Source organism: Salvelinus fontinalis, chromosome 20 (assembly GCF_029448725.1).
Source record: "Salvelinus fontinalis isolate EN_2023a chromosome 20, ASM2944872v1, whole genome shotgun sequence".
Classification (NCBI taxonomy): domain Eukaryota; kingdom Metazoa; phylum Chordata; class Actinopteri; order Salmoniformes; family Salmonidae; genus Salvelinus; species Salvelinus fontinalis.
Window position 1 is genome coordinate 13,219,216 of NC_074684.1, and position 26,201 is coordinate 13,245,416.

At 43.3% G+C, this 26,201-nt stretch overlaps 1 protein-coding gene across 1 annotated transcript in view; it reads left to right on the plus strand.

The window, feature by feature from the left end:
* Nucleotides 1-8,809: 8,809 nt before the first annotated feature.
* The window catches only part of prima1 (proline rich membrane anchor 1), a 63,671-nt gene continuing 46,279 nt past the window's right edge, over nt 8,810-26,201 (plus strand). The window contains exons 1-2 of the mRNA XM_055872451.1: nt 8,810-9,860; nt 16,958-17,108. Of these exons, the coding sequence (XP_055728426.1) occupies nt 9,768-9,860; nt 16,958-17,108 (244 nt within the window). The 5' untranslated portion in view covers nt 8,810-9,767. The remainder of the gene's footprint in view (nt 9,861-16,957; nt 17,109-26,201) is intronic.

Genomic DNA, 26,201 nt, shown 5'->3' on the forward strand with positions numbered 1-26,201 from the left:
TGATGAAATAAATAAAAGCTGAATTAAATCATTCTCTCTACTATTCTGACATATCACATTCTTAAAATAAAGTGGTGATCCTAACTGGCCTAAGACAGGGAATTTTTACTAGGATTAAATGTCAGTAATTGTGAAAAACTGAGTTTAAATGTATTTGACTAAGGTGTATGTAAACTTCCGACGTCAACTGTAATTATATATGCCATTTAGCAGACACTTTATCCAAAGAGACTAACAGTCATGCGTGCATTCCATTTTTTATGTATAGGTGGTGCTGGGAATTGAACCTACTATCCTGGTGTTGTCAGAGCCATGGTCTACCAACTGAGTTACAGAGGACCACACTGACCTACAGAAGAGACATACGTATGGTTTTATAGTCATGTATATTGTTTCCTTGAATAACACTTAATCTACTACTACCTTCATGTGTTTTTATATAAGTATATAACTCCCATTGATGCCCGTCCACTATGAGAGCAAACTAAGTGAGATACAGTGCCTTCGGAAAGTATTCAGACACCTTGACTTTTTCCACATTTTTTTATCTTACAGCTTATTATAAAATGTATTAAAAATAATAATCCTCAGCAATCTACACACAATACCCCACAATGACAAAGAGAAAACAGTCTTTTAGAAATGTTTGCAAATCTATTGAAAATATAAAACAGAAATACCGTATTTACATTAGTATTCAGACCCTTTAATATGAGACTCAAAATTGAGCTCAGGTGCATCCATCCACTGTTTCCATTGATCATCCTTGAGATGTTTCTGCAACTTGATTGGAGTCCACCTGTGGTAAATTCAATTGATTGGACATGATTTAGAAAGGCACACACCTGACTATATAAGGTCCCACAGTTGACAGTGCATGTCAGAACAAAAACCAAGCCATGAGGAGGAAGGATTGTCCGTAGAGCTCCAATACAGTATTGTGTCGAGGCACAGATCTGGGGTAGGGTACCAAAACATTTCTGCAGCGTTGAAGGTCCCCAAGAACACAGTGGCCTCCATCATTCTTAAATGGAAGAAGTTTGGACACATCAAGACACCTCCTAGTGCTGGCCGCCTGGGCAAACTGAGCAATCGGGGGAGAAGGGCCTTGGTCAGGGAGGTGACCAAGAACCCGACAGAGCTCTAGAGTTCCTCTGTGGAGATGGGAGAAACTTCTGGAAGGACAACCACCTATGCAGCACTCCACCAATCAGGCCTTTATGGTAGAGTGGCCAGGTGGAAGCCATTCCTCAGTAAAAGGCACATGACAGCCCACTTGGAGTTTGCCAAAAGGCCCCAAAAGACTCTCAGACCATGAGATACGAAATTCTTTGGTCTGATGAAACCAAGATGGAACTCTTTGGCCTGAATGCCAAGCGTCACTTCTGGAGGAAACCTGGCACCATCCCTACGGTGAAGCATGGTAATGGCAGCATCATGCTGTGGGTATGTTTTTCAGCGGCAGTGACAAGGAGACTAGTCAGGATTGAGGCAAAGTTGAGCGGAGCAAAGTCCAGAGAGATCCTTGATGAAAACCTGCTCCAGAGAGCTCAAGACCTCAGACTGGGCCAAGGGATCACCTTCCAACAGGACAACGGCCTTAAGCACACAGCTAAGGCAACGCAGAAGTAGCTTCGGGACAGGTCTGTGATTGTTCTTGAGTTGCCACACCCAGAGCCCGGACTTGTACCTGATCGAACGTCTCTGGAGAGACCTGAAAATAGCTGTGCAACAATGCTCCCCATCCAACCTGAGAGAGCTTGAGAGGATCTGCAGAGAAGAATGGAAGAATCTCCCCAAATACAGGTGTGCCAAGCTTGTAGCGTCATACCCAAGAAGACTCGAGGCTGTAATCGCTGCTGAAGGTGCTTCAACAAAGTACTGAGTAAAGGGTCTGAATACTTAACTAAATGTGATATTTCAGTTTTTTATTTTTAATAAATAAGCAAAAATGTACGAAAATCTGTTTTTGCTTTGTCATTATAGGGTATTGTGTGTAGATTGATGAGGAGAAAAATAATACGTATAATCAGTTTTAGAACAAGGCTGTAACCTACCAAAATGTCAAGATGTCTGAATACTTTCCGAAGGCACTATACATTAAACTGTCAGCTAATTTCACTTCTAGTAATGGATACCAAAATACAGCTGTAAGTCTTAGCTGCACACTCCATTATTCACTGATGGAACGGCCTGTCTTGGCCCACGGAGACCCATAGCTTATCTGGGTAGAGGCAGCGAGCCCCTGTCAACTGTGCAAACCCTCAGAGGACAGTGAAGGAGCTGTGATGTGAGAAAATGTCCAGAGGAAAGGGTGTGTTTGTGATAGATGGTGTTGTGACAGGTCCTCGTTTCTCTCACACGCTTTTTGTCAAGTCGTGGACTTAAGAGTGAGTCGGCAGGTCAACAGCTCTGTGATTTACGGCCTCATTCGGGCAATCGATTCCGACCAAGGTGGGGGCAGGAGGGGCTCAGACAGCCCAGCAGCCACTGAAAGCCAACTCCCCTCTCTACTTCTTCTCAGAGAGCAAAAGCAAAACATTTCTGTGGAGAGTAGCACTGCCAAAGGCACGTGTAATCTTATCAACCGTGGAACGATTATGCTGGAGCAGAGTCCACTCCGGCTCCTATGACAGCACCCTGAAGTAATAAATAACATAAATTGAACCGTCGGTCTCTAACAATTGGTTTCCCAGTTAACTGCACTTCAGAATTACACACGACGTCTGGCTGCTCCTTTTAAGATGAGTTTGATAGATAAATGCCTTGCTTTGTCCCTCAGACTAAATTAAGCTCTTTTCTAGTCTTCCCAGTTTGCACCGGACAAGTTTTAATTACATTTCATTCAGAAAAGAAAGAGAAAACTAAAGACTTGGCAATAGTCTTGCATGGGTGGTCAAACCAATTGTATGAGTGTAGGTGATAACAAAAGTCATTTCTCCTCAGCATTCCAGCTTAGTGTGCATCAACATGGTGCTTCTTTCTTTCTTTCATTTTCTGTCTTCCACATTAGGACAAGCTTGAGTCGAAGAGAAAAACGCCCTTCAAAGACAAAATAATGCGCAAATGTTTGGTTTGGCGAGACAATTTATGACAGAAAAGGTGCGTTATTTTTTTATAATGCAGTTCAGTAGCACCTAAAATGGCACTCTTTCCTCCAGCAGCCTACTTTTCACAGAGCAGCGATCAGATTGCCATTTAAGGCCTGAGCTGCCCATACTTCCATTATAGACACGGCCAGCTGCTAGGAGAGGCAACCCGTAGCCGAGGTGGACACGGAGTGGGAGTATTGATTACATTGACATTTTAGTCATTTAGCAAACGCTCTTATCCAAAGCGACTTACAGTAGTGAATAAATACATTTTCATACTTTTTCATACTGGTCGCCCGTGGGTATCGAACCTACAACCCTGGCGTTACAAGCACCATGCTCTATCGTACCAACTGATCCACACAGTACCATACAGTGCATTTGGAAACTATTCAGGCCCCTTGGCTTTTTCCACATTTTGTTACTTTACAGCCATATTCTATAATGGATTCAATTGCTTATTTTCCTCATCTAACTACACACAATACCCCATAATGACAATGCGAAAACAGGTTTTTAAATTGTTTTACTAATTTATTCAAAATAAACTGAAATATAATATTTACGTAAGTATTCAGACCCTTCACTCAGTACTTTGTTGAAGCACCTTTGGCAGCGATCACAGCCTCGAGTTTTCTTGGGTATGACGCGTTGTCCTGTTGGAAGGTGAACCTTCGGCCCAGTGTGAGGTCTTGAGCGCTCTGGAGCAGGTTTTCATCAAGGACCTCTCTGTACTTGGCTCTGTTCATCTTTCCCTCGATCCTGACTAGTCTCCCAGTCCCTGCCGCTGAAAAACATCCCCACACAGCATGATGCTGCCACCACCATGCTTCACCGTAGGGATGGTGCCAGGTTTCCTTCAGACGTGACGCTTGGCATTCGGGCCAAAGAGTTTAATCTTGGTTTAATGAGACCAGAGAATCTTGTTTCTCATGGTCTAAGAGTCCTTTAGGTACCCTTCCCCAGATCTGTGCCTCGACACAATCCTGTCTCTGAGCTCTACAAACAATTCCTTCGACATCATGGCTACGTTTTTGCTCTGACATGCACTGTCAACTATGGGACCTTATATAGACAGGTGTGTGCCTTTCCAAATCATGTCCAATCAAACAGGTGGACTCCAATCAAATTGTAGAAACATCTCAAGGATGATCAATGAAAACAGGATGCACCTGAGCTCAATTTTGAGTCTCATAGCAAAGGGTCTGAATACTTATGTAAATAAGTTATTTCTGTTTTTGAAAAACCTGTTTTTACTTTGTCATTATGGGGTATTATGTGTAGATTAAAAAATAAATACAAATGATCCATTTTAGAATAAGGCTGTAACATAACAACATTTGGAAAAAGGAAATTGTCTGAACACTTTCCGAATGCATTGTATATATCATATATTGATCAAAACAAAAGGCAGTCTGCAGAGCTTGATAGCGCCGGTCAGATCTGTCCAATTTCAGTTTCCTGTGACAAGTCTTAAAAAACAGGCGTGCTCAGCCAAGTGTGGGCAGGTAGTACATCTGGACAACACTACTCTATTGACACTTCTCCTGTAATGTAGTCACAGCAGATAACGAGTCAGCTCACAGTAATATCCACAGTAGTGTCCAGTGAAAGAGAGGTCAGACTGAAGGTTGTCATGTGAAAATACCTCCTAACGTTATTATAACGACACGACAAACCACTTCTCCATAGTTTACTAAAAGACATCTTGGTCGACCAGACCTCATTTACAGCTAATGATGTCACTGGGGAGCAATTGAGACGGTGAAAATATTTAATCGCCTTAAATCCACTTCTCTCTCACCTCATCATTTTGGCATTATCAGTGTCATTAAAATGAGTTATTTACTGTCTGTAAACATGGTTGATGGTTATGGTCTCAGGGCAATCATCACAGGAGTTACGGCAATGATTTCATTTGGACTTCTCTCTCATAAAACAGACCTGAGGAGACATTTAAAAGGTCTGTCCGACAGCTTTATAGCTATAAGGATGGCGCCAATGCCGTGGCACGCATATACTTAATTGGTGCCATACAGTTCTCCCCATCGTCATCTGTATCAGCTAGAGTCACCCTCTGCGCCATCATCGGTTTCGGAGAAAACTTGACTCGTACTTTCCAAGGGATGTCAAGGGACATTTTAAGGAGAGAGAGGGAGATAAAGTATCAACATTGACAAGCAGGAGAGAGAGAGAGAAAGAGAGAGAGGTGGAGGAAGGAATGAGAGGAAAAGAGACGCTGATCGTAATTGAGCCATGGCCTAATGGTCTCTACTCAATTGAATGAACTATCAGTCAAATCTACCTTAAAGGTGCAATATGCAAAAATCGCTCTGCCATTTCCTGGTTGCTAAAATTTTCGCCTAATTTCAGTTTATGTAACAAAACAAGCAGTCATTGTGTAGAGAATCATTGTACCATCTAAACTGCTGTGAACTATATTTTCCATAACCAAAAATATGATATTTTCAGCTGTTTGAAGCTGGTGTACAAAACTGTAAATGAAAGATGCAAATAACAAAACTTAAAAACGGGAAGCTTATAAATAGTGCACATAGAACAGATCTACCGCTTCTTGAACTTGCTTTCAATGAGAATGACAAATTCTATGTGAATTTGGTCAGCTTGCCCAAAAAGTTAGATATTGCAGTTTCAATGTACAATCAGATTATGCAACTCTTTCAGCTGGGTCAGCACCCCAGACTAGAGGGAGGGAATGTGGGAGGAAGGGCTTGAGAAAAAAGGGCCCTCGATGCAGACCCAAGCTTGTCTTAGGTTCCTGGCAGCGTTTGAGCAGCGCCAAGCTGCCCATCTCCTCTCTGTCTCCCTCCTCGACTGCCAGCTTTTAATCTCCCCCGGAGTCCCCTCATGCCTCCCCTAATGAAATGGCATTGACTCGGCCTCTTGCCTATCACTAATGGCAGGCCCTCATTCGCCTTGATGAAGGTCAGCAGCTTCCTCTTTATTCTTCCACCGGGGGGAGGGTCCAAGCAAAGCAAAGCAGGTTGTCCAGTGTCTTTGACGCTTTACATTTGAAGAGAGCAGAAACCAACAACAACAAAAATTACTTTCTCACTTAGACCAGCCTTGGCAAGTTTGGGAATAGTGCGAAATGATTTGGCCCCACTGCTTCAGTCTGAGTCTAAGCTTGGGGCTGTAGTCTCGACAACTCTGTCCAGCAGAGCATTCCAGCAGAGCAGTGAATTTCTCATGGAGCCGTTGTAAATCCATCCCTTAATGATCGCCGAAACAACCAATTCCCAAGATGTTTTCCTTTTGGGTGTGTGTGTGTAGGCAGCTTACACTGCTCGGTCCATAGAACAAGGCCAATGCATTTATATAATATGTCTTCTTGAGAGGATTTACCGCCACTGCTATCTAATGGAGAGACCTCGTCTGGGATAATCACATTGAAGGGCGCCTCTGACTAATTCAAATAAAAGGGGGAACAGGTTGCAGCCCTGCCCGGTGCAGTAAAACTTCATCTGTCTACACTAGCTCGCTGCCGCTGTGCCTTGGCAGCAATATGTGTGGGGGGAGGTCTCCTTCTTATGATAAATCTCAGTGGCTAACTAAGCCCATGAATATTCCATTTGAGAGGGAGAAAGAAATGGCTGGCACTTTTATCGTTAGCCGATATCGTAACTTATGGACCACTTGTTTTTCTCGCGTATTCCTTTTGAGCACTGATCTAACATAACGTTACGTCATGGCGCCATTGGCTACTGACGGTGAGTGACCCTTCACCTCAACTTTGCTACTAGAGTGGGATAAGGCTCATTGTTTAAAAAAATGGTGTGGTGTATACGGAGGGTTTTAAAGCATAAGATTGGTGTAAGCATTGGCTGAAGGGAATATCCACCGTTTCTAAATAGAGAGTGTGCAAGTGTATACTTTGGGCTGGCAAGTGTATACTTTAATTAGCTCATGGCTGCAGGCCTGCAGCTGTGGCAGCTCCAGGAGATTAACTGTGGCATACGAGGACGGCGGGGAACATGCGCCACCTTAGAGTGATGAAAAGCCACAGCGCCTCTCCTGGCAACAGCTTATACTACACTAATGAGACACTAGAAGCCCTATAGACTAACACCACTACAAGATATAGTATGGACACTTTCAATTCAAATGCTGGGCCACTCATTCTGAAAGTATACATTGATGTAACAAATTGTAAATACTATCAGAATTGTTTGTTTTTACCACCATCAATATGAATGATGAACTTCTCTGAGTGTGAGAGTCTCATCAAGGGTACTCGCTGGCTACAACTTGTCCTGGACTAACTTGTTTTTTATAAGTTAGATGTTCCTACAAGTGGAGCAAGCCAGTAAGTGAAGTGTGTGTAACATGAGTTGTAGGGCCATATCATGTAGTAACTACACTATCTGTGTTTTATTGTAGGGTTTTAAACACATCAAAGTGTAACAGATATCCCACAAAGACAAGAACACGGGTCTCGGACCCGTGTAGCCGATGTGATCGTACTTCGTAACACTCTTGCGTTGTGTTTTTAAATAAAGAACTGCCCCGCCTGCGATCCCAGTTGATTGGTGTTTATTCTGACGATAGAAGGAACCACATAGAATGTGCCGGACAACAGTACGTTGATGGCTGTAGATTCGTGATTCGTCACTTGCATGTCAATATCAGACTGGGTATTTTGTAATCAAACATCAAAACAATGACAAAAATAGTATAAAATAAATGTAAGTACCTGACGATAGACACAAGGAAGCACATTAGATGTGCAGGACAACAGTATAATGATGGCTGTAGATTCCTCTGTTAGCATGGAAATAACTGTGAATTAGCATGAAGCTAATGCGGCCAGTACAATTAAAACATGCTAGCTAACTCGCTCTTACAGCAATAACATACTATTAGAGCATGCTGGCTAACTCGCTCTTACAGCAATAACATACAAAAGCACATCCCAGGAAGCCGCCAATATCTATCTATCTATCTATCTATCTATCTATCTATCTATCTATCTATCAGGAAATGTATTATTTCAGAGCATGACCTATCGCTTGCATGTCATGACTTGAACCAACCAATATAAATACATAAATATTGAATAAATATTTCTGCACTGTCAAGTGGAAACATAACCAACCTTGTTACAAAAGCAAACACTTGTCTAGGAAGGAAATTCAACTGATAGGCCTAGTGCTAGTTAGTAGTTACAGAAGTTAAAAAAAGGTTGCCTAGTTAAATAAAGCTTAAATAAAAATAAATAAAACAGTTCTGTCTTGCATGAACTTGGGGGTGGTGCATTTTCCTCTCCCCTTCTTAGCAATTCTACTACACTTGCATTACCAGGCATTAACAATACACATAAATAAACCTCAGTTGACAGTCAGTATGCCTTGTTAGTAATGGGAGGGTGTGGAGGTGATTATTTTTTTCTTCTCTGCTCTTATCAAGTTATGTATTTACAGAACTATACAAGACATGGTAATGCACACAGGAGTTTCATAATGAATTGAATCCAGAAGTATTATTCAAATGAAATGTGCCTGCTCCTAGGATGCACCAAATATACACTGACATTATCTTGACACACTATATGCATCGAAATAAATATTCTAAACAAGAGCAAATGTAAGGAGCATGCACCTCTCACACTAACTGCAGAAAACCAAAATAACCCTATATAGAGACATGAGAAATGTCTCTCTCTCCGTCTCTCTCTCTCCCTCTCACATGCACACACACACAGCTCTCTCCCACTCCCCCAACGCGGTCTTACAGGATCTTCTTCATTTAACATCTCTGTCTGTTTCGCTCAAATCGCTGAATGTGCGTGTGTGTGTTTGCTGACTGAAATTACGCTGTGACTTACCCAAGCAATTGTAGATGCCCATCATTACAGACGGAGTTGATATTGATACTCGCGCACCGTCGCTCTTCTCTACACAGTTATTTCTTAACATGTTCAGTGACACTTTGCAGAGAGTGAATGTGCATTGATTTGATGATAATGCATTAGAGCCGTTATAGGCAGAATTGTTGCTTTTTTCACCACCGAATTTCGCGCGGGACCAATGTTGCACGTATTTTTCCTAATGCGCTTTTACCCAAGTGTAGCCTATGTGTACAGGCAATGTTCACTCTCAGGCTTCTGAAGATGCCTCCGCAATTTGTGCCTCAATAAACCAAGACATATTACCAAGAGCCGCGTAGCTCATTCAGTAGGCATGTACACGGAATTATAAATTATAGGGATAGGCGGTGTGCGCTTATTCTCAGCATGTCTAACTTTCGTGGCTCATCCCTGGCCGTCATTCGAGTTACATGCAAGGACAGGGATGACTCCAAAACTGCGACTACCACCTAAAACATCACGGCCCGCTGATTTTATATTGGAGAACTTTGGACTTTTCAGCTGTGGATACCAACCAAAAAGCGCTGCACATTTGCGCAGTGATTCCAACTTTCTAGTAGGCCTAATTAAATTAACTAGGTTTGTGGATGCAGGACGGATGGTTGTTCAAGCTCTCTCATGCCACCAACAATTGTGAAAACCGGACAAGAATGTGGCAGAATCACTTTTTGGAAACGTCCAATAGAGATTTCGTTGTCGAGTCGACACTGGATTAAGTTCTTAATAGACGAGTGTTATGCGTCTCATGCTTGTTTCCTTTACACGAGGGCTGTGAGAGCGAAGGAGGAATGCTTGTCCGAGAGATATTGCCGCTCATTTTAGGTTTTTCGCATTTTGTTTTTGGTCACTGCTTTCTAACGTCGTTTTTACTTTTTTTCCAGGTGGGTTAATTACGTTTTCTATTGTAGCACACCATACTAGTTTACGCACCATTCTTATACCACTAAGCTTTGTCTATGTGATGTTGGGAAGGGGGTTTGTGTAATGGGAATAATTATGGTAAATTGCCAAGTTATCGGTTCATGCACCATGAAATGAGTGGGTACATTGTACTGACAAGATACTCTGCATCAGTGGTTAAAGTATAGTCGCTTTACAGTTGACTGCCATTTATCATGGCACCAATTTTTGGAGTTGATAATCTGGAAGTAATTCATGTCAGTTGATTGATGATGCAACTCCACTGTCTCACTGAGTAAATTGGAAATGTGTATGCATAACATGTGTAAGTGAGGGTGCATGCATTCTTGAGTTAGTGCCTGTGTTTGGTGTTTGTGAGAGAGGGAGTGGGTGGGTGAGAGAGTATAGGCACTGTAGAGAGCGGTTGCTGGACAAGACAAAATATGCTTATGTATACTTGACCAAATTGGCCATTGAGCCATGTGTTAATTATTATTTAATTGCCTCTCTCTCCTCTCTCTCTCTCTCTCTCTCTCTCTCTCTCTCTCTCTCTCTCTCTCTCTCTCTCTCTCTCTCTCTCTCTCTCTCTCTCTCTCTCTCTCTCTCTCTCTCAGACACACATACACACTATACCATTGTTACAAGTTCCCTGTTATCATGCTATGTAGGATGTGTAACAGAGGTGGTTCCTGAACACAGGAGGTTGGTGGCACCTTAATTGGGGAGGATAGGCTCGTGGTAATGACTGAGGAAGAGTAGGCAGGATGGTATCAAATACATCAAACACATGGTTTCCATATATTTGATGCCATGCCATTCACATTATTATGAGCTGTCCTCCCCTCAGCAGCATCCTGTGTTCCTAAACTATGTGACAGGTAACATTCTTTGAGACCTGTTAGCCTCTGAGCTAATGCCTAGGCATAAACTCAGCGTGCTAACAAACGATAATTTACGAGGACAATCCAAGTTTGATACCCGGTAGAATGGTCACGTTGGTAGAATACCTAGCTCCTGTGTACAGTTATGACAAGCACAATGCGGGGGAAGGGGTGCGGGCGATTGTATTTTAATTTGGATCAGTGGCGAGAGAGCTAATGCGTTTAGACGCCGCATCCAACTGGGCGCGTGGCTAATGCTAGGCTCTCACTCAGAGGCGTGGGTGCAGGAGGGAGCTTCAGCTTCAAGTGTCCCAGGCAAAGAGCTTTGCTACCCACCATGCACTAGATCTCTACTCCAGAGCCCCTGAGCTCTCCAGCGCTCCGCTCTCCTCTCCCGTTCCACGGGGCTGCCCACCAGGCTCACTGCTGGGGGAGGCAGTGTCAGGGTTCACCTCTGGGGGGTGGGGGAGGGAGGGAGGGAGTGGGGGTGGGCATTCTCTTAGACAAGCCCTTAGCCTTTTTCTTCTCTCCTCAGTGGGTGGTGGGTGGGAATCTCTTCTCTCGATCATTAGTGTGTGAAGAGCGAGAGTGTGTGTGTGTGTGTATGTGTTCCTGTGTGCATGCATGTGTGTGAACTGTGATGGAGTGTATGTTGTGCATGCATGCATGCATGTGTGTGAGGGACTAAGTATTTGGGTGGTTGCCGGGCATATCTGTGTGCAGATGTGTGTGTGAGGGATTGAGAATGTGTGCATGAGTGTGTAACAGAGAGTCTGAGGCCTTGGGGTTCAGGTGGGAGTCTCATCTGTGGTGGAAAGCTGGCCACATGGCTGCCTGGCACTGAGGATGGGATCTCCTAGTGGGCCCTATGGATACTAATGATAAGCCATCAGAGTCTGACTTAGGGTCTTTTCACATAGTACCGTATGTCTCTGGATGGAGCCTTTGGTATCTTATACCCTTTTCATACTATCATGACGACGCAAACCATACTGTTCTGTATATTTTCAAATGGTGCAGTTCCAGCAACTATGGTTATAATATAATGTAATAATATAGAGAATGCTATTTAGCAGGTGCTTTTATCCAATGCCAGTGCATACATTTTTGGTTGATGTACGACAGTGACGTGCGGTGTGGTCGGTGGCTGGATAGGCACTGGCTATTATCAAAGCCAGATTTACTCACAAATAAACCCTGGTGAAGCCCAAGTTCACCATACAACAGATAGCTTCACCAGAGTGACATGGGCTAATAACTGAAATATAAAAAAATGTAAATCACCAAATGTAAATAGCAACGTAGCCACAGATTGTGGAATATTTCATATCTTCCAACAAAATGACACACTGCTCAACTCAGCTTAGCCATAGACCGATGTAGCATCCACAGTTACAACCAATATGTGGCCCTAAAAGACTAATATATGGACGCATTTCACCCGAATAGTTAGCAATGCAAACTCCATAGCCTTTTACAATGGATTTATAAATCTTCCATTGCACTACACTGCACACACACACGCACGCACGCACGCACGCACGCACGCACGCACACACACACACACACACACACACACACACACACACACACACACACACACACACACACACACACACACAATAATATTATTATGTGAAATATTATTACACCCACACACATAGTAAAAGGTTATAACGAAATTTCCATATCAACAATTGAAATGACTGAAAAATACAGTTTAAAATAAAATAAAAATGAAATTCTAAGCAAAATTAAATTCTAGCTTGATAAATCAAATGTATCAAAGGGATGTTGTCTTTTCTAATGTTCATTCAACAGTAGTCTAACCCGCAAATTGTTAAGGAAAATGCATTTAGCCTACTGTACCGTAGTCCATTTGTCTGTCCTTCAGGGTGAACCTCTCTGTGACAGCGTTGTAGAAGTCACAGCAGAACCCCATGTCCATTATTTTATTCTGCATGCACACTGAGGGCCCATGGTCGTGTGGGAGATGCATCCCCAAGGTCTCCTTCGGTTTCATTGTCACACTGACATAAAAAGTCACAGACACACAAACAGTAGCTGGTAGCACAGTTCTCCCACGCAGCTCACACTATACCATAATTTGGACTTCGATACCGATACCAGGTTTAGCAGCACGATAATCAATACCATCACGATACCTGATACCTAAATGATATGAAAACGATACCACGGCAAAAAGAGAAGGCGTAATAGCCAAAGTCACAGAATGGCACTTGATCCAGACAGACCCTTTCAGTTCAATATCATTACATAGAATTATTTTTATGCATGCATTAATGAATCAATTATACAATCATACAATACATTTTTTTTAACAAACCTAACTACATAACAACATAATGGTTATAATTTATTTGAAGGGTAAATCTCTATTGATAAACTGGGTAAATCAAGATGTAGCCTAGGCCTATTCACAATACAGGTGAATGCGTATTGAATAGGAGTGTTTGCATGCATTGAGTTCTTGAGCTTGTTTTGGCTGATTTCATGAGTCGAAATATGCAAAACAATCTGTTTACCTTTCATTTGGGACTTATTTTATTGTTCTGAGCAACATCATTTGCATAGAAGAAGCAATCTCTTGTTTTATATAAGTGCGCGCCTTCTCTTTAAGACCCATGAGGTCATTCACACACATTCCAGGCTTGAGCAAAGATGATCTTGAAGATTATTCAAGTGTGTTAACTTCTGTGCAGTATGACATAAATGGTGATGCAGCCCAGACTCCAAGTGAGTTCAGTGGTTCCTCATGGCAGGCTAAAGCAAGCAATGCTGCGCTGATAGACCATTCTGATCTTCTCTCAATCAGTAGACGACGTGTGACACATTTGACAGAAGTACCGAAAGTAACAACAATTCCAGTACCAAACCGTTTTTTCATGTTCTAGTATCTGAAAAAGTACTGGAGTTTTGGTGTACCGTGCAACTCTATCATCCATTAGGGCGTCCAGCCTGTCGGAGGGCAGACTCCTCCAGCGCGAGTGCGGCTCATGCAGCCACGCACGTAGAATCCTTGTAGTTTGTTGCATTAATCTTGTCAACGCCAAGGCTCGGGCCCGCATTGAGTGGCGGGAGAAGCCCCATTCCCATTACGTTCACAAAGCGAAAGTACAGTGCATTAGGAAAGTATTGAGACCCCATTTTGTTACGATACAACCTTATTCTAAAATTGTTTAAATTGTTTTTTTCCTCATCAATCTACATACAATACCACATAATGACAAAGCAAAAACAAGTTTCAAGAAATTTGAGCAAAAAACAAAATATAACATTAACGTAAGTATTCAGACCATTTACTCAGTACTTTGTTGAAGCACCTTTGGCAACAATTACAGCCTCAAGTATTCTTTGGTATGACGCTACAAGCTTGGCACACCTGTATTTGGGGAGTTTCTCATATTCGTCTCTGCAGATCCTCTCAAGCTCTATCAGATTGGATGGGGAGCGTCGCTGCACAGCTATTTTCAGGTCTTCAGAGATGTTCGATTGGGTTCAAGTCTGGGCTCTGGCTGGTCCACTCAAGGACATTCAGAGACTTGTCCCTAAGCCATTCCTGCGTTGTCTTGGCTGTGTGCTTAGGGTCGTTGTCCTGTTGGAAGGTGAGCACTCTGTAGCAGGTTTTCATCAAGGATCTCTCTGTAATTTCTCTGTGGTCCCGTGTGGCTCAGTTGGTAGAGCATGGCGCTTGCTTCAATTCCCACGGGGGGACCAGGATGAATATGTATGAACTTTCCAATTTGTAAGTCACTCTGGATAAGAGCGTCTGCTAAATGACTTAAATGTAAATGTATTTGCTCCGGTCATCTTTCCCTCGATCCTGACTAGTCTCCCAGTGCCTGCCATTTAAAAATGGCTGATGCTGCCACCACCATGCTTCACCGTAGGGATGAAATTGGCCAGGTGATGAGCGGTGCCTGGTTTCCTCCAGACATGCTTGGCATTCAGGCCAAAGAGTTCAATCTTGGTTTCATCAGACCAGAGAATCTGGGTTCTCATGATCTAAGAGTCCTTTAGGTGCCTTTTGGAAAACTCCAAGCGGGCTGTCATGTGCCTTTTACTGAAGAGTGGCTTCCATCTCACCACTCTACCATAAAGGCCTGATTGGTGGAGTGCTGCATAGATGGTTGTCCTTCTGGAAGGTTCTCCCATATCCACAGAGGAACTCTGGAGCTCTGTCAGAGTTACCATTGGGTTCTTGGTCACCTCCCTGACCAAGGCCCTTCTCCCCCGATTGCTCAGTTTGGCTGAGCGGCCAGCTCTAGGAAGAGTCTTGGTGGTTCCAACCTTCTTCCATTTAAGAATGATGGAGGCCACTTTGTTCTTGGGGACCTTCAATGATGCAGACATTTTTTGGTACCCTTCCCCAGATCTGTGGATCGACACAATCCTGTCTCAGAGGTCTACGGACAATTCCTTCGACCACATGGCTTGGTTTTTGGCTCTGACATGCACTGTCAGCTGTGGGACCTTATATAGACAGGTTTGTGCCTTTCCAAATCATGTACAATCAATTGAGTTTACCACAGGTGGACTCCAATCAAGTTGTAGAAACATCTCAAGGATGATCAATGGAAGCAGGTTGCACCTGAGCTGAATTTCAAGTCTCATAGCAAAGGTTCCTAATACTTATGTAAATAAGTATTTCTGTTTTAAATGTTTTCTAAATTTGCAAAAAAACTGTTTTTCGCTTTGTCATTATGGGGTATTATGTGTAGATTGATGAGGAACAATTTTAGAATACAGCTGTAATGTAACAAAATGTGGAAAAGGTGAAGGGTCTGAATACTTTCCGAATGCACTGTAAAGGTCCAAGATGTGGAAAAGTCTGGGTAAAAAGTATTATTTGGTAATGATGTTTTAGACAAGTGGAAAGTCCAGTACTCACTGTTCGGCTGCTCACTGTTCGCCTGCAACAAATGAAGCTACTTCAAGCTCTGTTCAAAGCCGCCAAGCAGCGACGCCTATAGGTGCCTATATGCTAACCCTGTCCATTAACAGTGACTGGAGTCAGGAACTGCCGCGCGTGTCAACGATTGAATGGATTTGAATGCATGGAAAGGTTATGCCAGGATGAGATTTTGAGCAAAAAAACACCATAATTGTTGAGAAAAAAAACAATAGATAACAAAAAAGAATGACAATTTTGTTTATATATTTCTTTCTTAACAGCTTTTCATATTAGATTATTACTGGGTAAGTACTGCCTACCCTGACTGCAAGTCACTGATATACGACCAGGTAAGCACAGTATAGCTCAGTTCTGTACGGCTTGGCTCCGTGTGAAAAGGGCACTAGTCTCTCCCATTTTGTCCTATTTCCTAGACACGTTTTCACGCATTAGAAAAGTGGAAATCGAGGTTCTTGGTACTAGGGTACCTTGATCTGCGTTGTTAAGCATAATTTTTATCCAAACACATCCTGGGCAAAGCAAGTTCTGGTAACTACCTTGGGTCCAGAATCCAGGACCCAAGTACTGGGTACTGTGTTGCAGTATAGTGAGGTTTCCTGGAACTCTCTGCCCAATGTAAACAAGTTGGTATGCTAGCATCATGTAATTGTAGTGTACAGTGCCTAGTGAAAGTCTACACACCCATTGCACAGTTTTCACATTTTCCTTCCTTGAAGCTGTATCTAAAAAGGAATTGAATTAGATTTTTTTCGTACATACCTACACAACCTGCTCAACATTTTCCTTTTATAGTGCACCCATCTTAAGTATGCAATTTGTGGAATTCTCACCAACCAGGGCACCAAATACATATTCTTGACCGTCATAAGAGATTCCTCCCCCTTTCCACCGGCTCCCATCCATCCACGCTATCCAGTCCAAGACTAGCCAGGACAATAGATACCCTTAATTTAACAGTCCACCTGTTAGCTACTATTTACTTACATTTTACTTACGAATGAAATGGTGATATGGTAATTACGTAATACTTACTAATTACTATTTTTGTTAAATAAGCACGGCTATACTATGGTGTTGCCTTACCAATTGGCTTGAATTCTCTCTCCCTCTCTCTCCCTCTCCCACTCTTTCTCTCCCTCTCTCTCCCTCTCCCACTCTCTCTCCCTCTCCCACTCTCTCCCTCTCTGACTCTCTCTCCCTCTCCCACTCCCTCTCTCTCCCTCTCTCTCCCTCTCCCACTCTCTCTCCGTCTGCTGTGCAGTTCACTCAGGGAGAGCCCCAGAGTTCATGTGCGCGGAACGTGGCAGAAAGGGCGGGTGAGAGCTGCCAGCTGGCGTGCCAATGTAGACCCTACCCTCCCCTGCCGCCCCCGCCCCCACCTCCGCCACCCCCCAGACTTCTGGTCTTCACTGGTAAGTATTGGACTTTCCTACATGATGATTTTGCCATTGGCCTGATTGGTTTGCAAAGTAACATCCCGCCCCCGCTCACTCCACCCTCAGCAATTAGATGACTGGTCTTGATTGATAGCCTACTAGCCTACTACCGTAAGGCAGAGCATTGGTATCACTTCCTGAAAGGTGACATGACTCGTGAGGTGCTTCCAGCCTTGATACTTTTCTGTGGGGATCAGAGGTTGTTGCCAAGTCTCAGCCAAATCAACCCACCGCATACTCAGAGTTCAAGTGATAGCTGGATGGAGCTACACAACAGATGGGGTGGGATGGGGGTTAGTCTCAACTACAAACCCTTTTTGAAGTTTGAGAACATCGAACATTTGCCAATTTTTATATTTTTAAGTAAATTATCATTTGAACTCATTGAAAATGAGTAAGTGAGGACGATTCGTGAACTGGAGCTGTGAACTGCCTGTGGTTACAAACTACACTGCCTCACCAATAGCATATCGTTATTGCAGGCAAAACGGATAAATAATCTCACCCCAGGATGTCTAAAAGGCCCCTGTTTGACTCACGGCAGCTAAGGGCGGTTATGCAAATTTTTTCTGAAGTAGATATATTCTTATGCGTCAATTTAGCTGTGCATACTAAATGCTACTATCACAGCTTGGTCTATGGGCAACTTAAATGTATAGTTCAGCCAAATTACAAATGTACTTGTTTCATTACTTCTAAAGCACTATATGGGCAATGAGAGACTGAAATTCACACTTTGAATTTGTTAAACAAACCAATGCCATCAACTGCTTATGTCATTTTCTAACCCCCCCAAAATTATGTAAATGTTACCCTATTAGCATGCTATACTGTATTTTCAGGCTCAAATGCCAAATATCCAATTTTATGCTAATCTGGACCTGAGCCAGATGGTGTCAACCAGCAGAAGCCAGCAGCACTGTCTGTGTGACCACAGCATGGCTCTCTGTTTCCTTGTGGGGAGTGAATTCACCTTTCCCCAGTCTGTGATATAGGCCAAAGACCATCACAGTCTAAGTTCTTGGCCCGACAGCGTAAACACTGAGATTAAATCCGCAGTGCAGTTTCCTTTATCTACAATTGATTGAACTAGGACCCTTATGAGTCCAGCCCCACAGCCCAGTGTCATTGAGTCGACATGTAGGTAACATACACCATATGTTATCCAACTCAGGAATGATCAGGTTTTCTGAAAATGGAGATCACTAAATTAAGTCACTAAGTATTCATATCATAGCTATTCCTTCCTCACCACTCCTGCCAATGTTAGCCATCACCATCAACATTAGCTAAGCGCTAAACCCATAGAATAGCATTGAACGCACCTACATTTTGGCCAGTCAACAGAGTAGCAAATTGCTTTCCTTCTTTACGCAATTCAAATTTTCCTAGAACTGGCCTCTCGCAGCTCCCTCCCATCTAGAGGTTTATATCTTAGATCTGTATTTGAGCCTCTAGCTAGCCTGGCCTCATGCACTGAGAGACTATTGATCAGTGATACTTCGCGGGTATGGCACGGTGAAGGTTGCGCCATCAATATGCTATAATGCTTTTGACAGCCGTTCCAGGCTTTTGTTTAAACCTTGGGCGATGGATGGAGCGAAAAACAAAACAAGCCAGTGAGAAGTGAGGGAGAAGCTGGGGTTTGTTTTATTGATAGTGTGTCTGGTTCCTTGCTCCAGTCAGAAGAGTGCTTTTATCATCCTCCCTTTCTCTCTAATTTTCTCTCTCTACCATGTCTTTCATTCAATTTTTCTGGTAAGTAAAAGTAAACATTAATTTCTGGTGTTCAGATTTACTCTGTTGACATGACCTGGGATTTTGAGGCCTTGCTACTTTGTGACATAAACAAACATGGTTCTGTGAGACCATCTCGAAACACCTCCTCCACAGAAGTATAACTTCTCACTAAGCTTGTGTGGATGCATTTAGGGATGAGGGTGTGTTGAATGATATGGCCGGAATGGTATTGTTGTGAAGATTCGACTTGAGGGCTTTTTGGTGAGAAAATCTAGTAGGCTTTTTAGGGGTAAGAACATAAGTATATCTAAAAATGAATGCCTCAAATATGCATGAGACAGTCAGGGGGCCAACAAAGCCTTCTGCACCTGTCTGTACAGAGGGAGAGAGTGATAAAAGATTTAAAGGAGAGAAAGAATTGTAAAAAAAGAGTAGCTTCTACAACAAAAAAGGCGTTTTAAACGTTCAGCGACCTGGTCTACTTAGCCCTGATTTTATTCAAGCCTACAGCCATCCCCAAAAACGGAGGATTAAAACTGAAGTTTGGCTCAGGCTGCAGTAAATTTTAACATCCAAAGTGACTTGCCGGTGCAGCACAGTGAGGCCCCGCTTGCTGATGCCTTGTCATGCACTAGGTCTGAGAGAACCGCCGACTGCAGAGTGAGTGTATCCCCTTGGGTGACCACGGGAAACCTCAGCTCAGCAGCGCTCCGACTCAAACAAACGTGAGTGGGTCTAACGTGTGGCGGCCACCTCATCTCCCACTAACCTACCCACCACCTCCCTTTCCCGGCTCAGTGGAAGCAGTGAGGCACCAACACGCAGTTACAAGCCCGGCTCGAGCGGTCAAGTAAGCGGCGGGTGCACAACCAAAGTCTACCTTCGTAACATGAATGAAGCCTGAGATGGAATGTGAAGATAACTGCTTGCTAATTTCAGAAAAGCCTGAGTAGATCTAGCTAGATTCGTAGTATACCCCATTGCCAGCAGCATGCTCTAACCCACTGAGCCATTGTAACAATCGTCATATCTAAAAGGAGTTGTTACTCATACATAGAGTGGGCATTTGAACCATTGGGTGTCTGAGCAACCTTAATTCATCAAGGACTTTACTTAGGAATTTACTTAAATAACAGGGTTTTATCAAACTATCCTGTTGGGAAGATTTAGTCCCGGATTTAGAGGTTATAAATAGACAGCCATATTCAATCCAGGGTGTTCTTTTCCTTAACGAGCAAAGATTTATCTCAAAGTAAACGGATCACAAAAGTATTATCGCTCTCATCTTTCCAGCAATTTGAAGATGAATGATGGTCTTTGAACCGATATGTAGGCTATCTTTATTTATCCCCCCGGCTTTTCTTTGGGGCGTTTGTTGTTCACCCTTGCTAAATAAAGCCGCTGTTGAAAAAAGCCCGGTGACTATTCAGCCCTTGTTAATTTTCAATTAGTCTCAGACCCACCTGAAAAACTGAATCCCGTCCCTTCGTCCATGACGAGACATGATGAGGTTTGAAGTGCGTGTGTGAGTAAGTAACGGTGTGACGTGTGCCGCTTTGATATGACAAGGGCTCTTCTTTACGTGTCAGCTTCCTCCCTGGAGGCCTGTCGGCTTGACTCCCCCTCCTGTCAATCAACGTTACAGAGGAGAGGGAGGAGAGAGAGAAAGAGAGAGGGAGAAAGACTAAGAGCCCATCGAGCCTGCCGGGCTATCAATCCGCAGGGGCTTTGCGAGTGAGTGTGCTAGCTAGCGTAGAGTTCATACGCCTGTTTATGCTAATTCAGGCAGAGAGAGAGAGAGAGAGTTAGAGTTGGGGGGGGGGGGGGTGTTGTTGTTTCGCCATTTGGCTCAGCTGTCTCCGAGCCGAATCCTTCAGGTGCTGCCGACTGTCGTGGTCAGAACATAAGAAAATCTATTTGGAACATGCCGATTGCTGTATCCCACCCCCACCCCTATCATTCTCCTTGTTTAATTATTCAGGAATGTGTACAGGAACGATACTGTTTCCTTTCTCCACCTGCGGCAAAGTGGGAAAGATTGCAAAATCAGAAGTGGAAAATGGTCTCGCATTGGCATTTGCCAGAGATAACACGCTAACACCGTCACACTTAAATGCCGCATCGGCGTGGCGTTACGCAACTGTGTAAGTTAGATCGTGAAGTATTTCGGCACTGGAGTGTTTGCTGAAGTGAGCCCACGTGGCTTACTAGTCCAGGCCTGTATGTTGACATGCGGCGCCCACAACACTGAAGTGGTTAGCTGATGTGGGCTGTGCCATGTAGCTGTACATACTGATGATGAGAAGTCTCTCATAGCAGCACCGCTGAAAGCACGGTGTAAAGTAAGTTCTCCATCTCTCCCGGGCCAAGTTACATAAATGCATAATAAGTCCTAAGGTGTACAAAAGTAACCCATCTCTGATAGTGCTGGGTTTAGTTTGCGGTTGGCATTAGATGCCTCTTGTTTCTACAGTGCCTGCATTCCAAATGGCACCCTATTCCCTTTATAATGCACTAATTTAGACCAGGGCCCATAGGGAGGAATAGGGTGCCTTTTTGGAATGTAGCAAGTGTCTCTGCCTTATACAGCTGACCTTCAGCTTACAGCTGTCATTTGAAATAAAGGGGAGAACATGTCAGACAGTACCCAGTACCAGGATATTGTTGTGCCACACTAGCTTGTTAGTAGCACTTAGCACTAAGTTGCTCTTGCAATATGCACAGCATCGTAGTTGTTTTCGTAACAAAGAGCACTGTATTATTGATTTATATTTGCCAGTTACTGCTGATAAGTGCAGTACTGAAAAGTGCAGCAACATGTAATAGCATTGGCTCCATTTGTAGCCAAATAAGCTCTTAAAGTTCTTATCTAAAGTAGTTGTCTGATTGGGCTCCTTCCCTCTTAACTGATCACAGACCCCATTTACTTCATTTATTTCATCTTTGAACAAGTCATTGAGAACACATCTTCATAATACAAACTGTCATGATGCGTATAACTAATACATTATAACCAGAGGAATATAGAAGAGCCTAACCACCCCCACGGCATATGCACACACTACACACAGACACACACAAACACACACACTTCCTCGAGTTCAGATTTATCCAGCAGCCAATTTTGTTGATGGGACCCCCAGATTGATCTTGAGCTCAGGTCCAGGTTATTCAGCACCCATTAGTAATTTGGGGCATTAGAAGATTGGCAGTTATTGGCAAAGGTACATTTTATCAGTCAGTGAATAAGTAAGAAAGTAAATAAGGCAGTCGGTAAGTGAGTGAATGGAGGACAGGTTAAGCGAATGTGAGGGGCCTGTACTTTTAAAGTCAGTGAAATTATTTATTTATGTACCCATACCTGCTGGCTAATTTAAGGTTTGTTAGCTTGATAATGTGAATGAGTGTGAGGGCTTTGTCAACCACTTGTTTACAAGCTGTTGGTTAATCCTACTATGTGTGTGTGTGTGTGTGTGTGTGTGTGTGTGTGTGTGTGTGTGTGTGTGTGTGTGTGTGTGTGTGTGTGTGTGTGTGTGTGTGTGTGTGTGTGTGTGTGTGTGTGTGGACACGTGTGCCACTTAGAGATGGCACAGTAATTTTATAATCGTGTAGCCTACGAATATGGATGTCCTAAAAAAATCTACTTCATATTCAAGTCGTAAAAACTGTACCCAAAAGCATCAAAGTATAAATAAGCCTGGTTTACATCTAACAGACGATATAAGAAGAGACGTGAGGATGCCAAACTAGCCAGTTTTAGAATTTTGTGTTGTGGAACAGCTGACTGAAGATGGTACTGGTACCACGTGTACTGTATATAGCCAAGTTATCGTTACTCATTCCTTGTGTTATTATTTTTCTATTGTTCTCTATGCATCATTGTGAAGGGCGGCCCAGAAGTAAGCATTTCACTGTTAGTCTACACCTGTTGTTTATGAATCATGTGACAAATAAAATGTGGATTTGATTTGTGATGGTCAAGCTTTCAAAAAGATGGCAGGTCCGCGTTTCCGATGTAACAAGGACTCTTTACAACGTGATGAAACGCTGTTGCTCCTTGTATCAGCAAAGTGTTTTAGAAAAACTGCCCCCCCCCCCTCTCTGCAGCAACAGCAGCACTTACAGTTATTGTTTATGTTTAAAAATATATATACTGTATTTGCTATTCAAACGACTATAATGGTGACAGCGGACATTTTGCTGACAAATAACCGTCATCCAAAATTCCATGACTGTCACAGCCCTGATGGCACTGTGACCTGCCTCAGCTACCTACCTCATGAGGTGGGAGATAAGGGATGGAATGGGGGAAATCCTGGTGTTCACCTCATTCCTGAAACTCCATCAAAGGAGGTCAGAATCTCTCCTAACCTAACCACTGATCCAGGGTCATAAATATTTGAATCCCCCTAATGATTACGGTTGGTATCGGTGGTAGGGGAACCTGATCCTAGATCTGTGGTTAAAAGGATACCAGTGCGAGTATCCTTTTGGTATGCAGGCTCCCTCTCTGGACCTGCTCCAGCACTTCCACTTTAATTAAAGCAGGATTTAAGAGGTGGGCCAGGGATTTGACTGAGCCATCGACTGTAGATCTCTCTCCTGCTGCCCCAGCCAACCACGGCACCTCAGGAAGCTTTCATTGGCTACATTCTGTGTCTTTGCACAACCAGTACAGACACACATACACTCCTCCCTCCACCATGTATAGGCAGCTCTTTGTTCTTTGCCTCAGTTCTTTGCCATTTTGCTCATTTTAACTTTCTTTAACATTAATGAGAAAAGCTTGCCGTGATTCAACAAATTCGATTTATGGTACATGACAACAGGATGCTCCAGGTTGAAGTCACCTCTAATCACAGATCTCGGATCAGATTACCCTACTCCCATTCCTAACTCTAACCATTATCAGGAGGACAAAACATCTGACCCTGTATCAATGGTCCAGGAAAAACTCCAACCTACTCCCGAGGGGACCGCTGTCTTTGATGCGAGTTGAAAATGGCCTCAGCTCATGGCATCCTGCTGTTGGTGGATTGTGGAGATGGTGATAGTCGCAAACCAGTTGTTCTCATTCTCTCTGTGATGAGTAAGAGAGTGCGGACTGGGGGCTAGCTGGCTGTGGAGCAGCGGGTGCTAAGATGACCTTTGAAGCTGCTGCACACTGGCAGGCGAGCATGTGGATGAGCCACCTAGGAGACAATACCAACCCCCCATTATGTGGGAACCACAGTCACACAAAGAGTTATCTTTTCTGAGGGTAGCCAACAACACATCCGCCACGCTGACCCTCAACACAGGGGCCCCTCAGGGGTGCGTGCTTAGTCCCCTACTGTACTCCCTGTTCACACACGACTGCATGGCTGCGCACGACTCTAACACAATCATCAAGTTTGCAGATGACACAACGGCGGTGAGCCAGATCACCAATGACGATGAGACAGCCTATTGGGAGGAGGTCAGACTTGGCAGTGTGGTGCCAGGACAACAACCTCTCACTCAACGTGGGCAAGACAAAGGAGCTTATCGTCGACTACAGTAAACGGAGGGCCATCGATGGTGCTGTAGTGGATAGGCCCACATTGCTAAGGAGCTATCATGGTCCAAACACAGCCCCCCAGGAGGCAGAAAATATTTGCCATGGGCCTTCAGATCCTCAAAAAGTTATACAGCTGCACCATTGAGAGCATCTTGACTGGCTGCATCGCCGCTTGGTATGGCAACTGCTCGGCATCCGACCGCAAGGCGCTACAGAGGGTAGTGCGTACAGCCCAGTACATCTTTGGGGCTGAACCTCTATACCAGGCGATGTCAGAGGGAGGCCCTAAAAATTGTCAAAGACTCCAGCCACCCAAGTCATAGACTGTTCTCTCTTCTACCGCACAGCAGGCGATACCGGAGCACTAAGTCTGGGACCAAAAGGCTCCTGAACAGCTTCTACCCCCAAGCCATAAGACTACTAAATAGTTAACCAAATAGCTAGCCGGACTATCTGCATTGACCCTTTATGCACTAACACTTTTTGACTCTACTCACTGGACTCTACCCACACACTCACACATACACTCACTCACAAATACACACAGGCACACATTCGGCGCACACGCTTCCACACAAGCTGCTGCTACTGTTTAGTATCTATCTTGTTGCCTAGTCACTTTACCCCTATCTATATGTACATATGTACTTCAATTTCCTCATACCCCTGCACATTGACTTGGTACTGGTACCATGTATATAGCCAAGCTGCATTTGTATTTATTCCTTATGTTACTATTTTACATTTTTCTATTATTATTACAGTTATATATATATATATATTTTATATTTCATGTGTTCTGTATGGTTGGGAAGGGCCCGTAGTAAGCATTTCACTGTTAGTCTACACCTGTTGTTTACGACGCATGTCACAATTAAAATGCTGTTTTAGTTGATTTGACTCATTGGTCTGGCAACTGACTGGCGTCTGACTGCAAGGGGAATCTAATTGGTATTTTCACAATATGCTAGAGTGTAATACATTGGTGTGGGCTCGATGGCATTGAATGTTTTCCTAACGGTCCACCATATACTTCAGTTGTGACGCTAGGGGTCAGATTTTCTTTATTTAAAAAAAAAAAATAACGTTCCCAAGGTAAACGGACTATTTCTCAGGTCCAGATCGTAGACTCTGCATATAATTGTGAGTATGAGTATAACAAAACTGATTCTGCAGGCGAAAACCTGAGAAAATCTAACCCGGAAGTGATTTAAAAAATAATAATAATCTGTGTTTCCTGGCCCGTCCTTCTTCCATTGAAAGGTGTATCAACCAGATTCCTTTTCCAATGGCTTCCTCAGGCTGTGACCAGGCTTTAGACATAGTTTCAGGCTTTTATTTTGAAAAATGAGCGAGATTTTTCAAAAGTAGTCAGGTGTCCTCTGATTAGTTCCTGCACGTGAGAGGGTAGCTCTCCATTTTCTTTTTCTCTCTTATTGAATAGGTTACGGTCCGGCTGAAATATTATCGATTATGTTTGTTAAAAAGAACCTGAGGATTGATTATAAAAAACATTTGACATTACGGATACTTTTTGGAATTTTTGTTGAACGGAACGAGGCTTTGGTTTTCTGAACATAACGCGCAACCCAAATGGCGTTTTTTTGTTATAAAAGTAATATTTATCGAACAAAAATAACATTTGTTGTGTAACTGGGAGTCTCGTGAGTGCAAACATCCGAAGATTATCAAAGGTAAGCGATTAATTTTATTGCTTTTCTGACTTTCGTGACCAAGCTAACCAAGCTAATATAAGGCTAACTGTTCTAGCATTGATTGATACACTCACA